The following is a 16,425-nucleotide window of genomic DNA, read 5'->3' on the forward strand; positions in this document are numbered from 1 at the left end:
CGGGAGACTCCAGCAGCGCAGGAGAGGAGGAAGGCCCCGGCTGCGCTGGAGAGGCGAGGCGCACTGTAGGCCTGATGCGCGGTGCTGGCACTGGTGGTACTGGGCCGAGGACACGCACAGGATGCCTGGTGCGGGGAGCTGCCACCGGAGGGCTGGTGTGTGGAGGTGGCACAGGATGGGCTAGACCGTGAAGGCGTACTGGAGATCTTGAGAGCAGTGCTGGCACAGGACGTGTAAGGCTAGGAAGGTGCACAGGAGGCCTGGAGCGTGAGGCTGGCACCATCTTCACCACTTCACCAGCCGACTAACACGCACCTCAGGACGAGTATGGAGGGCTGACCCAGGTGCCATCAAATCCCCGACACGCTCCATCAGGCGAATTCCATGCTTTAAACACCAACACAGCAACTCCCTCATTTCTCTCTCCTCCAATTTCCCCATTAACTCCTTCACAGTCTCTGCTTCGCTCACCTCCAACACCGGCTGTGGTTCTGGTCTCCTCCTTGGCTCCTCACGATAAACAGGGAGAGTTGGCTCAGGTCTGACTCCTGACTCTGCCACACTCTCCCTGAGCCCCCCCCCCCAAGAAATTTTTGGGGCTGACTCTCGGGCTTCCTTCCGCGCCGCCGTGCTTGCTTCGCCAACCTCATTCTCTCGTAACCTTCCACACACTGCTCCATCGAATCCCAGGCGGGCTCCGGCACTCTCCCTGGGTTGACCGCCCACCTGTCTATCTCCTCCCAAGTTGTGTACTCCAAACTTTGTTGCTCCTGCTGCCGCTGCCTGTCACCACGCCGCTTGGCCCTGTTGTGGTGGGTGATTCTGTAACGGTTCTCGACTGGTGAAGGAGAAGCGGACCAAAATGCAGCGTGGTATTTTTGATACATGTTTAATGACGACAAAAAAACACGAACAATACAAAAACAACAAACGGACCATGAAAACCTATACAGCCTATCTGGTGACAACGAACACAGAGACAGGAACAATCACCCACAAAACACTCAAAGAATATGGCTGCCTAAATATGGTTCCCAATCAGAGACAACAATAATCACCTGCCTCTGATTGAGAACCACCTCAGGCAACCATAGACTTTTCTAGACAACCCTACTAAGCCACAATCCCAATTCCTACTAAAACCCCAAGACAAAACACACCACAAAAAACCCATGTCACACCCTGGCCTGACCAAATAAATGCAGACAAACACAATATACTTCGACCAGTGCGTGACATCCACCCACCGAGTATGGCTGCTCTAAGACTACAACAGCAGCAGGAAAACACTGACCACGCTACTGTTCATCTGAAGTGCGTTTACTGATTGGAATGATTCAAAATTCAAGAGGCTCTCTCACATCTGAGCCATCTTTGTTGCAGGCGCATTGTAACAATAGAATTCATGAAGGAAAAGAGAAACCCGCACACTGCTCTGGATAGTATCACTATTTATTATTAAGCTTTACGTATCGGCCTCAAGGCCTTGTCAGAGATTTTGTGAGTGCTTGTAATTTGCACCCTTAAGTAGACATTGCTCCACCCACGTCCATTTAGTCCATGGAATGGGGATGGATTCAAGGAAAATTAAAATGTGTTACCAGACATAACAATGTGAATTTTATAAATATTCAAACAAAACATATTAAACACTGATTGGAAAGATCGAAAATTACGCTTTGGTTCGTCCAACCTTTTCTAATCAATTGTTCCGTAATCAAATAGCAGTGTGTGCGCGTTTGTGTGTGTGTGGGGGGGGGGGGGGGGGCGTGGTTTATTGGGATGTGGCTTCCAGGTTGTTACTTTTGACAACCTGTGAATGTGAATGTTATTATTGTGGTCTGTTGTATTCCTTATTCAAAATGAAACTTGCCAGTGTCTGTAATGATACTTGCATAAGTGCATGCGATACTAAAGAGCCTGACAAGTGTTATAAGTTAAGGTATCCAATGCTTGGTTACGATATTGTTGCTACTTAATATGAAAGTCTTGTGTAAATAATATGTTCAGAAACATAACTTCATGTTATTGAATCAACACAATTTCTTGATATATACATAATTTATTTAATTGCGTATAACCCATAGGTAATTCCATATTAAAAAAGTGAACTTGGAACAAGATGAAAACATGGGATGTATTTACATGAAATATTAGTTTGTATTTGTTATTTATTGGGTTTAACCAAAGGGGGAAAGTAAGTTGAGTGCTGAAAGAAATAGGTTGCAACTTAAAATATAGGATTGATAAAAATCAAATAAAACAGTTGACATTGAATCATATATTTGGTTTCAACAAATGAAGTGTTTTTTAAATGAGAAAACATAACTCATTTACTTGTAACCAGTCAAGTAATTTTCTTCGGTTGATCCAAGGAGTCATATTGTAGTGTACCATCACTTTAGCAGAGTTTACTGGACACACACACTCCAATCAATGGTCTAACAGTTAAAGACCAGCCCTAAGGGTTACTAGTCTACATCTATAATACGTTCTACTAAAGGACATCTACTATCTATCTATCCTACTCTCTCTCACCTCATGGAGCGTGATGGCATACGGCTTATTGAGTCTTGTCTTGTGGTTACGGATCCTTTTCTAACAGACACATAATGAGAGAGATGCAGGGAGCTTTTCAGTGGGAGACAACATCTCCATTTGATTATATTAATTCATTGGCCAGGCACTATTATCTCAATAGAATACACGTTAACACATACAGTATGTGGCCAGGCGGGACTCAAACCCTGACCGTTGCAACCTTCAACAAAAGGTGGTGTCTGTAGCATATTTCTGCATGGTTAAAATCACATCAGTCAGAACAAGGCCTTCTGATGGCATTCATCTCTGATCCCCTCTCTGTAACAGACGTGAAGTTTGTTTCAAACCCTGACTGACACACTCACACACATGGTCCCTCCTTAGGAAACCTATACAACGCTGTACAAGACCTCCAGTCACATTGAAACAGTTCCCCTTGAAAGAGGCTGCATGCCTTTACACACACACATGAACACCCTGTGTATGCTGTGAATTGCTTAGGGTTACGTGCCAGTGCATGTGTGTGTATGAATAGATTGGATCCATGAGTGTGTGTCCATGTTGATTAGTGTTTTGAGGATGTGGTTGGATGAGATGTTAACATGTGTCCCAGGCCTTGTTGAACACAACAAGCCTCAACAGAGAGCCTGCGGGCCTGGGCAACACATGGCCCTCGGCAGCCTGTCAAGTCCTGGCCAGGGGGGTGTTGAGGAGGAGGTCGGTAGAGGAGGAGAGGAAAGAGGGGAGGAATAGAAGAGGTACTGTAGGGAGGAGCAGTGGGTTGTGTTTCTCTAAAGGTGGCTCAGGAGCATTATGGTGGCCTGTGGTTAGACATACTGCTACGATCATGTGTGGGTTCATATGAACATGAATAGCAAGCATAGTAGCACCTCAGAATGAGTTGGGATTGTAAGACATGTGGTAACAGAATAGAAGAGGTAGGGATAGTATATACCTTAGGTTGGAGGTTGGGGTGTAGCAGTACATATCCATTGGGGTCGATGGCAAAATAATAGCCATTAGGTCCAATCTGAGGAGTGGAGGAACAGAGAGGGTTGGTGGAGGCAGTTGAACATATTTTGTATACTACAGGGAACATGAATGTGTACTCACTACATCCCTGTTCTGGGTTATTAGAGTATCGATCATAAACATAAACATGATTGAGTTCATATGATAGAGGGCAGGGCTGTCAGAGTAAGTATTTTCAGGCGAATAATTTGGAGAATTTTTTTGTTATACGAGCACGTCTTGTTTATGACGCCGTTGACACCAATTGTGAAATAAGGCCACAATCCGTAAAGTATTTCCTCGGAACAGGTTACATTTGTTTGTCTTCTCGCATGCGAAAATAAGCTGTAGACCAATATAAATTGTTATCTGGGAAACTGCCTCTGACAGGTCTGTGGGTTCATAGTGTGAATTAATTAATGAATCAATTGCTCTCTGCCTGTTGTTTTCCGTTTGCAACGCATCAGTGCAGCACCATATTCATTTAATCAATGTGATCACATCACACCAGAGCTATACAGGTCGCTCTCGCCGTTGAAATGTCCCATGTTCATTGCCAATGATGTACCACAGGGGTTCCCAAACTTTTTTGGTCCACGACCCCATTTTGATATGAAAATGTTTTGGCAACCCCAAAACGGATATAATCAACGGCCAATGTTTACTTTTTTAAATTGAGGCTATGACAGTCTATTACAAATCAGTCTGACAGTACAGTACTTTTGACACTACAATCTGAAGGTTTAAAGTGACTAAACTAAACTAAAGGTATTAGAAAGTTCAGAAGGTCATCAGACAATACTTTTGTATGATCTTCTGTGTAACCACGTTTAACCACGTTTCCATCCACAGTTTTATGCGACCAAATACAACACAAGTTTCAGTCCAATTTTATAAATGCCGACAGAATAATTAATGATGCCAGAAATGGTGGTGGAAACACCTTTATGCGCAAATATAAATATAACCATCATATGGAAGTCAACTTGGAGTCACGCGATGATGGTGTGTGGTCCTCCCACCACGACTATGGAAACCATGCAGTTTATTAGGCTACAGATAAAATAAGTTACGATGAACTTCACAGGGTGGTGAAAGTGCACAGTGATCTTGATGCTCAGTAGAGCTCAAAATGCGATGGAAACACATTGAACTTTAGATTTTTATTTGGTGCATGAAAACATATGTGAAAAAGTACATGTTGTGTGGACTACATCATCATACACTGGTTTTATCTGCAACAAGACCGTTTGGTGGAAACACCACTGGTGGGAAATGGCATTCCTTATGCAGATTTAATAATATTTGTTTGAAAATTGGTCACCAGTTGGACCCTAGCTAGTGACGATGTTCTTCTTCATCCAGCCTAATTTTGTGCCTGGTCCACTATGTTCTAACGAGTCCTGCGCAGCTTGTAGAAGGAAACAGAAACCATACGTGTCTCAGAGTCTTATCTTTCAGCGACAGGGTCATAATATTTTGTAGCTTAAACGGTTCAATAGAAAGAGACACATTAGTAGGTAGAAAACAGAAACCTGTTCATTACAACTCCATCTAGGGCCACCGAGGTTACCGATGTAACTATTTTATTATTTTTTTATTTCAACATTTCTCTCAAAACCCCTTTTTCAAATTAGGTGAGCCCTGGTTTGGGAAACGCTGATGTAGCCTATTTTATAGCCATTCAGCAACGAAGAGGATCGATCTATGCTTCTCTCCTCTAATAGGCCTAGGCTTATTAGTTTTATTAAAAAATGCTCAAAATAAGTTTCAAACTATATTGCTGCTGGTTTGAGAGCGATGAGGGGGAAGAGAGGCCAGTGGAGTTGCCAGCAGAGATGCGTGAATTGCTCAAGAAGGGAACAGTGACGTAAACAGAGTTGTGTAAGTTAGAAGTTAATATAGCGATATACTATAGGCCTGCTAAAGTGAATCCAGGCGGCCACCTGTGCTATAGGCAACCCTAAAAGGAAGAGACAAAAAACTCTCCGCCTATTTAGATAAAGCACTCAAATTAAAATACATAACCTCCCACTGCTTCATTAAAATTCACCAATGGATGATCAGTAGGCGATAGACAGGTTACGTGCTTCTATTTTCTAATGGTTGTCAATTTCATCTTCATATAGCCTATATCACAGCTGCCTACATCTCCCCCTTAAAACGTTCCTTGTCAATTTATAAGATAAGCTACATTGATTTTACATTATCCTACAATGGAGGCTAGTTTTTGATATCCGACAGAAAGGATTTGAAGCTAAGGCACGTTTTTTAATACGTTTTTGGGAAAGAAGAAATGTGATTTGCTTATGTGTCTGAGTGAGAAACGCTTCAGGTGGCTTTGATTGATGGGTCCTTTTAGGTGTGTGTGTGTGCACGTATAAGTTTGCTAATTCTCTATGTCCATTCAGAATGTTTCCTAAAATGGGCTAAGCCTGTATGGAGGGAAAAGCGCATCAGACCTGTTGTGAATGGTTTTAGTGTCTAAAACCGAATCTGTATTTTTTCGGAATTTGGACAAAAATATCAACATTTGGTGAGAAAATACCTTAACATTGAGACGGAACTAGGAGAATAAGGAGTGTTCTGGTGTGTTAGTGTGTGTGTCACTCACAGTGTAGCGCGGTGTGAGCTTCTTGATGTCATCTAGTGACACGTCAATCCCCATCACCCCTAGGATCAACTGGTTCTGAATCTGAGAGGGAAAGATCCAGGGAGTTCAACATTTTCATTTAAAATTGAATAGTAAGAGTCATGTTGACTTAGAGGCTATTGGTGTCTAATGCTGGGATGGGATTCTTTTAAGAAAGAATTGGTGTGTGTGTGCCTGCTTGCGTGTGCGGATTACCTCTAAACCCGATTCATCTTTATACTTGGTCTTGTTGAAGACAGGTAGGGTTCCTGTGATGACCAGACCTAGCTCCTAACACACACAGACAAAGAAAGCTAAATGTAAGTTATCGTTATTGGGTTTCAGAAAGATTTTGGCGAGGTTCATTGTGGGATAGAAGTGATGTGATACCAGAGCGTCAAGGTAGACATTAGTCCACTGGACCTGCTTGGCCAGCTGGTCAGCTAGAACCATGGGTCTGCCCAGGACATCCAGGTACTCCTACAACACACAAATACACTCTTTTGAATACAATTTAGTCATTTAGCACACGCTCTTATCCAGAATGACTTACAGGAGCAAATAGGGATAAATGCCTTGCTCAAGGGCACATCGACAGATTTTTCACCTTGTCAGCTTTCGGTTACTGGCCCAACACTCTTAACTCCTATGCTACCTGCCGCCAAATACACACGTTTAAGACAAAGTCAACCACATACACATCGGAATAAATGAAACACACACACAAACACAAACACAAGTTCATGCAGAATGTTTATTATCACCTGAGTGTTGATGCGTATGGCTCCAATAGAGGGAATCTCATAGAAGTATCCTGGGAGAAACAGACAAAGGACTAAGATCAGGGCATTAGCTATCTACATAAGCAGACCCAACATGGAAACTCAAATGATACACAGTACTACCAGTGCTTAATGTTTAGCACAAACAACAACAACATGGTATCCTACCTTTATTAGCGCAGGCCATCCACTGGACTGGACCTTTATCATAGTTGTGTTGACCCACTGAGAAGGTGAAGATACGCACCTAGAACACAGAGCCGTGTGTATCTGTTAAAGACACATCCACGTTGAACTGTAAGGTGTGTGTGATAGAAGTTAAAAACTATAGTTAGGTACTGTGTCTGAGAGGTTATTATGGGCCATAGAATATCAACTCTAACTAGTGGGACAGTGTACGCAGGGATTGGTTTGTGAAGGGCTGAGGATGGTGTTACCATGTTCTCTCTACCTCCCATCCTCACAGTCTCCTTTCATGTGCTGAGCAGAAAGAGCAGCTTTGGCAGAGATATCATCACACACTTCATATCTGCTAGAGAGGATGACTGACAGTAACTGAGACTGATCTGTGTGCGTGCGTGTGTGTGCGTGTGTGTGTGTCAGTGAGTGAGTGTGTGGGTTAGTGTAGTGATTTTCTGGCCTCCACCTGTATAAACCATAGGATCAGCACAGAGAATACTTCCTCAACATCCAAACAAGACATCACTCTGTTTCCCTTCATCATTCAGACCTGCTTTCCATATTTACTACTATCGGTCGCTGACTAGGTGGATTATACATTGTAGTGTGTGTTGAAACTGTACCTTCTTGTCAGCGTTGTATTTCTGCAGTATGGCCGACGCTCTCTCCTCTCCTCCATCAGTGAACAGCATGATGATCTTGTTACAGTTGGCTCTAGTGATGTTAGTCTGCACAGAGAAACCACGCCATATATAGAACATGGGTTGCCAATCCTAACACACCTGATTGTGCTTAGGAAGGTACTACTGAGTAGCTGATGACTAAAATCAGGGTAGTAAAAGACTGGAGTAAAATCCTACACACCCAGGAGCTTGTTGGTCACTGGGCTAGAAAGTAGAGACATACCCACTATAACCAGCAGAGAGCAGTGTCTCATCATAATCTATCATAAGAGAAAGAGCAGAGCTCACAGGTGACACTTTACATTTTACATGAAGTATGTTCCTGAAACTTCAATGTACATCTGCTGGAGGGTTGTCAATATACCTAAATGTAACAACGGTGTTATACTTCTAAACAGAGGGGCTCTTACTGCATAGAGCTGTTCGAAGGCAAACTCAAATCCCTTGGTGTAGTTGGTGATGCCTTTAGCAGAGATGTTCTGAACCGCATCCTTCAGGATCTTCTTATTCCTCACGTTGGCCTGGACCAGGTGGTCAAAGCACGCCGTGTTATTCACCCTGGTGTTGAACTGGTAGAGGGAGACAGATAGAGGTTAGACATTTACACACGCACGCACGCACACACACACACACACACACACACACACACACACACACACACACACACACACACACACACACACACACACACACACACACACACACACACACACACACACACACACCTGGCCGTGACTACTATCATGCAGTGGTAAACAGACACATTCATCAAGTGTTGCGAATTACTCTGCATCCTCTCAACTTCATGATCTGGTACCATGGAAACAAGACTCCCTCTACTAGCACACTCTCATTAGAGTGGAAATAACACACACACACACACGCACACGCACACACACACACACCTTGGCAGCCAAATCAACAGATGCTCCAGATTGAGTGCTCTGAGACCTGAGTAGAGGTATTGTACCTGTTAGAATGGGGGAGGCTACAGATATAAGACATACTTACTGACACACACTATAGCTGTTTTGATCCCAGTAATAATACAATGCAGAGAGAATAGCCATGGTACAACTGTTGGCTGTATTGTCTTTCTCAACAATGCTGCAACCCATCGATCTGAACCAATCAATGTGCCTGTTAATCAGCAAATGGGGACAGCAGATACATGCATCCATGGAGACTAGCAGAATCTGACTGGGTATGTGCATGCATGTGTGTGTGTGTGTGTGTGTGTGTGCACATGTATCTGCAATCGTGTGACAACTTTGATGTTTCTAACTGAGTGACAGAGACACCACTTAGACTGGAAGGCAATTTCAAGGCTTCGCTTGCCTGACATGCAGACTGAGCTTAGGAGACAGCATGGAAACACACACACACACACACACACACACACACACACACACACACACACACACACACACACACACACACACACACACACACACACACACACACACACACACACACACACACACACACACACACACTACAATGTGCTCTTTAATCACCTAATCTATTAAAAGGAGAGGAGGAGGGTGAGAAGAAGGGTGGGAGGAAGAGAAAGAGGAAGTAAGAGGTAGAAAGGAGGAAGGGAGAGGATGAGAGAGATGTAAAAGAGAAAGTATTTCTCCTCCATATATGTCTAATTAATTCATGCTAGGAGATACTTCATAGCCTTATCCAGTGCATGAGACAATTTAGTGGGCATAATGAGTATTCATGTAAATGTGAGAATTTCCATAGGTAGTATATCCGAGACTTTAACTGCGCTCAATTGAGCTTGCGTGGCAGAATGGAACCAATGGAATAGTCCCAAAAGTGCAAACACGCCCATCTGGCACTCCAAGAGAGCGTCTGCTAAATGACAAAAACATACATATACAGTACCAGTCAAAAGTTTGGGCACCTACTCATTTAATGATTTTTCTTTATTTTTACTATTTTCTACATTGTAGAATAATAGTGAAGACATCAAAACTATGAAATAACACATGGAATTATGTAGTAACCAAAAAAGTGTTAAACAAATCTAACAAAATATATTTTATATTTGAGATTCTTCAAAGTAGCCACCATTTGCCTTGACAGCTTTGCACAGTCTTGGCATTCTCTCAACCAGACTCTCCCCCCACATCTCCACCCCATTTCCTGTATTTCCACAGACCACAAATATAAACACAACATGAAACAATATTTTTATATAAGTTCATATAAGGAAATCAGTCAATTTAAATGACTTCATTAGACCCTTGGATTTCACATGACTGGGAATACAGATATGCATCTGTTGGTCACAGATACTTTTTTTTAAAGTACGGGTGTGGGTCAGAAAACCAGTCAGTATCTTGAAACATGGGGCCATGCATTATCATGCTGAAACATGGGGCCATGCATTATCATGCTGAAACATGGGGCCATGCATTATCATGCTGAAACATGAGGTGACGTGCATTCAAATTGCCATCGTTAAAATGCAATTGTGTTTGTTGTCTGTAGCTTATGCCTACCCATACCATAACACCACTGCCACTCTGTTCACATCGTTGACATCCCAAAACCGCTCGCCCACATGAAGCCATACACGCTGTCTGACATTTGTCTGGTACAGTTGAAACGGGGATTCAAACGTGAAGAGCACACTTCTCCACCGTGCTGCAGTCAGGTCAAAACTCTGGTGAGCACGACAAGCACGGAGATGAGCTTCCCTTAGATGGTTTCTGACAGTTTGTGCAGAAATTCTTTGGTTGTGCAAACCCATAGTTTCATCAGCTGTCTGGGTGGCTGGTCTTTTGACGATCTCGCAGGTGAAGAAGCCGGATGTGGAGGTCCTGGGCTGGCATGGGTACACGTGGTCTGCGGTTGTGAGGCCGGTTGGATGACCTGCCAAATTCCCTAAAATTACATTCGAGGCGGCTTATGGTAGAGAAGTGAATATTCAATCCTCTGGTAACAGCTCTGCTGGACATCCCTGCATTCAGCATACCAATTGCACGTCCTTCAAAACTTGAGACATCTGTGGCATTGTGTTGTGTGACAAAACTGCATTTGTGGCCTTTTAATGTCCCTAGCACAAGGTGCACCTGTGTAATGATCATGCTGTTTCATCAGCTTCTTGATATGCCACACGTGTCAGGTGGATGGATTATCTTGGCAAAGGAGAAATACTCACTAACAAGGATGTAATACATTTTTGCACAAGAGAGAAATGGAAGCATATGGAACATTTCTGGGAACTTTTATTTCAGCTCATGAAACATGGGACCAACACTTTACATGTTGAGTTTATATTTTTGTTCAGTATACAGTATATATACACTGTGTAATATTGTATGTCCATTATGAATGTGTTTCAGTGTTTTTGTATGTAATTCCCTTGTTCCCCTTGTGATCTTATTAGCTGAGTCCCAGTGAGAGAGAGAGTGTGTGTGTGTGTGTGTGTGTGTGTGTGTGTGTGTGTGTGTGTGTGTGTGTGTGTGTGTGTGTGTGTGTGTGTGTGTGTGTGTGTGTGTGTGTGTGTGTGTGTGCGCGTGTGTGTGTGTAGATCAGGAGAATGATGATAGATGGGAACCCAGATGAAGAGACCATAGAGACTGTGTGTGTGAGAGAGAGAGGTGGGTTGGGGTTGGATTACAGATTACACTGAGCAGAGAGCTAATCTCTAGTCCCTAATCCCAGTACAGCCTCCATGTTCACTTAGGCCACAGGACTACCTAGCTGCAACTGGCTAGCTAACAACACTGAACTGGCAAGAGAAAAGAGCTGAACACACACACTAAGACAAAGATATCTGTATTCGTCTGACAACCCAATAACGTTAGGGATGTGTGTGTGTCCAAATGTCAGTTTAGTCCCTAGGCTGCTGTTAATGAACAAGGATACATTGGTAATATTAGAGATGAATGAATTAGTGTCAGGTTATAATACCCACAGGACAGGAGGATGGTGTGTGTGTGTGTGTGTGTGAGTGCGTGTGTGCGTGTGTGAGTGCGTGCGTGCGTGCGTGCGTGTGTGCGTGTGAGTGCGTGCGTGTGTGCATGTGTGTGTGTGAGTGAGCACGCGATCATGATGTGGTACTCGGAGGACACCATCTGACCAGTTGGTTTAAGGTAATCCAATAACAGATAATGAAAACATATCATTGAACGGTGGGACTGTGAGGGGACCCACACAGACACACTGTAACACACACATTATTTTTGTTGTTGTATTGTTTGTATAATTTTTGTTGTTGTATTGTTTGTAAATCTTAGTATAACAAATGAGTGTGACTGTTCTTGTCTATCAGTGCTTTGTTTCTTGTCATGTTGTGTGTTTTTTTGTGGACCCCAGGAAGAATAGCCGATGCTTCTGAAAAAGCTAATGGGGATCCAAATCAACAATACTCCAGCCATACATCACCACAGTGTTGGAGACCGCAACTGGTTTCTCAGTGTGTATGTAAACACAACTGTAGAATGCCTTACTGTAGACATGGTGCAGTAACGTATTAGTGTCGCTGTCAACCATTGAGTTCAACCAGGATTCTATTGTTCTCTAGTTGGTTCTAGTTGATTGTAATCGAAGTTCATCTTTGAGAGATAAAGAGAGAGAGGAAAGAGAGTGATGGATAAGTATTTCACATGGTTCTCTGAGTAGCACTCTTGGGCTGGTGTACTGAGTGGTCCTGGGAGCACTGGGTAGTTGTGATCCCACTCCCCAAATTGAGCAGAGGGCATTTCATTACTGGCCTGTTTTAAAGAAAGACAATGGAGAAATCTATATTTCATTACTTCTCAATCTCTCTCTCTCTCTCTCTCTCTCTATGATTGAATGAATGTATATATACTTACATAGACCACGTTGACATAGTCATCATCAGACAAAGTCTCCAGCATCTCACCGACAGAGGTCCTGATCAGCTTCAGAGTCAGACCAGACACACTGCCACTCCTGTTGAGACATGGACAGTTACATTCAAACCACAGAATAAGACTTACGGTCAGCCCGACAACAGGGAGGTACAGTACTCTGGTATACTGTACTATGTTTAGATAGTTACTGTGAGGTGTAATAGTGAAGTGTGTGTTTTGACTCACGCGTCCACTAGGATCAGCATGTCCTTGGGTGAGGCAGCTCCCTGAATGTACCTTCACACAGCACATACACACAGAGGTTATAAACATACTCACAGCACACCCATAGGTTATAAACACAGTGCATACGATGGTTATGAACTCTTATACACATGTATTGTGCATAGAGAATCTGGTTTCTGGTGTGCATGAATGCGTGTGAGAGAGAGAGAAAAGAGGTTCCTCACCAGGGTCTCCTGCGTACGTCGTACAGGTCGATCTTACTGGGGGTCTTCCGAGCATCCATCCATGGAGAGGCTGGAGAGGACACAGAGTCTGGGTTAACAACAATACTGTACTGTGAAACTGGGTTAGAATCCCTACAATACACAGTTTACTATCCAAACTGATATACCCTGAAATACCCTATTTAACACTGAAACAATGGAACAAATAGTTGCTGAATATTATACTCATCTTCAGTTTACCATCCATACATTAAAGTATGTTTTACTGCAGCCGAGGTGAGGAAAACATTTAAACGTGTTAACCCTCGCAAGGCTGCAAGCCCAGACGGCATCCCCGCCGCCCTCAGAGCATGCGCAGACCTGGCTGGTGTGTTTACGGACATATTCAATCAATCCCTATCCCAGTCTGTTGTTACCACATGCTTCAAGAGGGCCACCATTGTTCACGTTCCCAAGAAAGCTAAGGTAACTGAGCTAAACGACTACAGCCCCGTAGCACTCACTTCCGTCATCATGAAGTGCTTTGAGAGACTAGTCAAGGACCATATCACCTCCACCCTACCTGACACCCTAGACCCACTCCAATTTGCCTACCGCCCAAATAGGTCCACAGATGATGCAATCTCAACCACACTGCACACTGCCCTAACCCATCTGGACAAGAGGAATACCTATGTGAGAATGCTGTTCATCGACTACAGCTCGGCATTTAACACCATAGTACCCTCCAAGCTCGTCATCAAGCTCGAGACCCTGGGTCTCGACCCCGCCCTGTGCAACTGGGTACTGGACTTCCTGACGGGCCGCCCCCAGGTGGTGAGGGTAGGCAACATCATCTCCACCCCGCTGATCCTCAACACTGGGGCCCCACAAGGGTGCGTTCTGAGCCCTCTCCTGTACTCCCTGTTCACCCACGACTGCGTGGCCACGCACGCCTCCAACTCAATCATCAAGTTTGCGGATGACACAACAGTGGTAGGCTTGATTACCAACAACGACGAGACGGCCTACAGGGAGGAGGTGAGGGCCCTCGGAGTGTGGTGTCAGGAAAATAAACTCACACTCAACGTCAACAAAACTAAGGAGATGTGGACTTCAGGAAACAGCGGAGGGAACACCCCCCTTTCCACATCGATGGAAGAGTGGAGAGGGTAGTAAGTTTTAAGTTCCTCGGCGTACACATCACAGACAAACTGAATTGGTCCACCCACACAGACAGCATCGTGAAGAAGGTGCAGCAGCACCTCTTCAACCTCAGGAGGCTGAAGAAATTCGGCTTGTCACCAAAAGCACTCACAAACTTCTACAGATGCACAATCGAGAGCATCCTGTCGGGCTGTATCACCGCCTGGTACGGCAACTGCTCCGCCCACAACCGTAATGCTCTCCAGAGGGTAGTGAGGTCTGCACAACGCATCACCGGGGACAAACTACCTGCCCTCCAGGACACCTACACCACCCGATTTCACAGGAAGGCCATAAAGATCATCAAGGACATCAACCACCCGAGCCACTGCCTGTTCACCCCGCTATCATCCAGAAGGCGAGGTCAGTACAGGTGCATCAAAGCTGGGACCGAGAGACTGAAAAACAGCTTCTATCTCAAGGCCATCAGACTGTTAAATAGCCACCACTAACATTGAGTGGCTGCTGCCAACACACTGACTCAACTCCAGCCACTTTAATAATGGGAATGGATGGGAAATGATGTAAAATATATCATAGCCACTTTAAACAATGCTACCTAATATAATGTTTACATACCCTATATTATTAATCTCATATGTATATGTATATACTGTACTCTATAATCTACTGCATCTTTATGTAATACATGTATCACTAGCCACTTTAACTATGCCACTTTGTTTACATACTCATCTCATATGTATATACTGTACTCGATACCATCTACTGTATCTTGCCTATGCCGCTCTGTACCATCACTCATTCATTATCTTTATGTACATATTCTTTATCCCCTTACACTTGTGTCTATAAGGTAGTAGTTTTGGAATTGTTAGTTAGATTACTTGTTGGTTATTACTTCATTGTCGGAACTAGAAGCACAAGCATTTCGCTACATTCGCATTAACATCTGCTAACCATGCGTATGTGACAAATAAAATTTGATTTGATTTGAAATACATTCATTTCTGACAATGTGACTCTTCAATTAAGTCTAAGAAAGGTTGTTGTTTCATCACGTCTATATGATATACCCACCTGCTACAGTATGAAATAGATTTCAGAAACAACCACTATCACAGACTTCCTTTTGAATGCATACGGTCTAGCTCCTATCTAGGTTAATGCTTTAAGTATATTAAATATAGAAACCATGGAAGAATCGTGACTTTTGTTTACAGTATAAACAAATTACTAGAAACTAGGATACAGTCATTTTTTAAATTAACATAAAACATATACTTGCAGTGAAGCTGCTCAACAACTACATCAAATGAGTTATCTAACAGACTCCCATCCAGAGTGACACACAGAAGCAACCAGGGTCAACACCCTGCTCAAGGGCACGTCGACAGATCTCCAACAAGGACTAAAAACGGGGACCCGAACCAGCGATCCATCAGCCACCGGCCCAAGCTCCCAACCGCCAGGCCACCAGTCCTACACCCCCCCCCCCCCCATATTGTTCCCACGTCCGTTAGTGGTGTGAGTACCAATGCGCTGGTGCACAGCTATTATGCAGGGTAGCCTAGTGGTTAGAGCGTTGGACTCGTAGCCAAAAGGTTGCAAGTTGGAATCCCCGAGCTGACAAGGTACAAATCTGTAGTTCTGCTAACCCAGTTAACCCACTGTTCCTAGGCCGTCATTGAATATAAGAATTTGTTCTTAACTGACTTGCAGTTAATGTAAATAAATATATATTGTGTATTACGGTTATCGTCCCATGTCCCATGTTAAAAATCCCTATTGTGTATTCATGCGCCTGTCTCCAAAATCCTTTATACCATCGTGACAGATGTTCTCTTTTTCGTCTCATCCTCACCCACTGAATGACAATTACTGTAAGGAATTCTTTCCAAATAATAAAAAAATGGAAAATTAACAAATGTACAGAAAGATCAGTGTGAAGGCCAAATTATAGAGGAATAACTTTTTGAGGCTATTAAAACTTCTTCAGGATCGGTGGGTCCCCTGCGGGATGTTGAACTGGCTTAGGCAAATGAGATTATCATGAGGTTGTAAGTAACAAGAACATTTCCCAGGACATAGACATATCTGATATCGTCAGAAATCTTAAAATATTGTTACTCTAACTGCACT

At 43.5% G+C, this 16,425-nt stretch overlaps 1 protein-coding gene across 1 annotated transcript in view; it reads right to left on the reverse strand.

Annotated features, from left to right (window-relative positions):
- The window catches only part of LOC135509304 (voltage-dependent calcium channel subunit alpha-2/delta-1), a 90,675-nt gene that overhangs the window by 28,262 nt on the left and 45,988 nt on the right, over nucleotides 1-16,425 (reverse strand). Inside the window, exons 7-17 of the mRNA XM_064929841.1 lie at nucleotides 13,138-13,207; nucleotides 12,914-12,964; nucleotides 12,668-12,767; nucleotides 8,240-8,398; nucleotides 7,770-7,874; nucleotides 7,135-7,213; nucleotides 6,949-6,998; nucleotides 6,575-6,664; nucleotides 6,401-6,475; nucleotides 6,167-6,247; nucleotides 3,497-3,571 (exon numbers count right to left, since the gene is read on the reverse strand). Coding sequence (XP_064785913.1) covers nucleotides 3,497-3,571; nucleotides 6,167-6,247; nucleotides 6,401-6,475; nucleotides 6,575-6,664; nucleotides 6,949-6,998; nucleotides 7,135-7,213; nucleotides 7,770-7,874; nucleotides 8,240-8,398; nucleotides 12,668-12,767; nucleotides 12,914-12,964; nucleotides 13,138-13,207 — 935 coding nt within the window. The remainder of the gene's footprint in view (nucleotides 1-3,496; nucleotides 3,572-6,166; nucleotides 6,248-6,400; nucleotides 6,476-6,574; nucleotides 6,665-6,948; nucleotides 6,999-7,134; nucleotides 7,214-7,769; nucleotides 7,875-8,239; nucleotides 8,399-12,667; nucleotides 12,768-12,913; nucleotides 12,965-13,137; nucleotides 13,208-16,425) is intronic.

The sequence above is a fragment of the Oncorhynchus masou genome, chromosome 22 (genome assembly GCF_036934945.1).
Source record: "Oncorhynchus masou masou isolate Uvic2021 chromosome 22, UVic_Omas_1.1, whole genome shotgun sequence".
Lineage (NCBI taxonomy): Eukaryota > Metazoa > Chordata > Actinopteri > Salmoniformes > Salmonidae > Oncorhynchus > Oncorhynchus masou.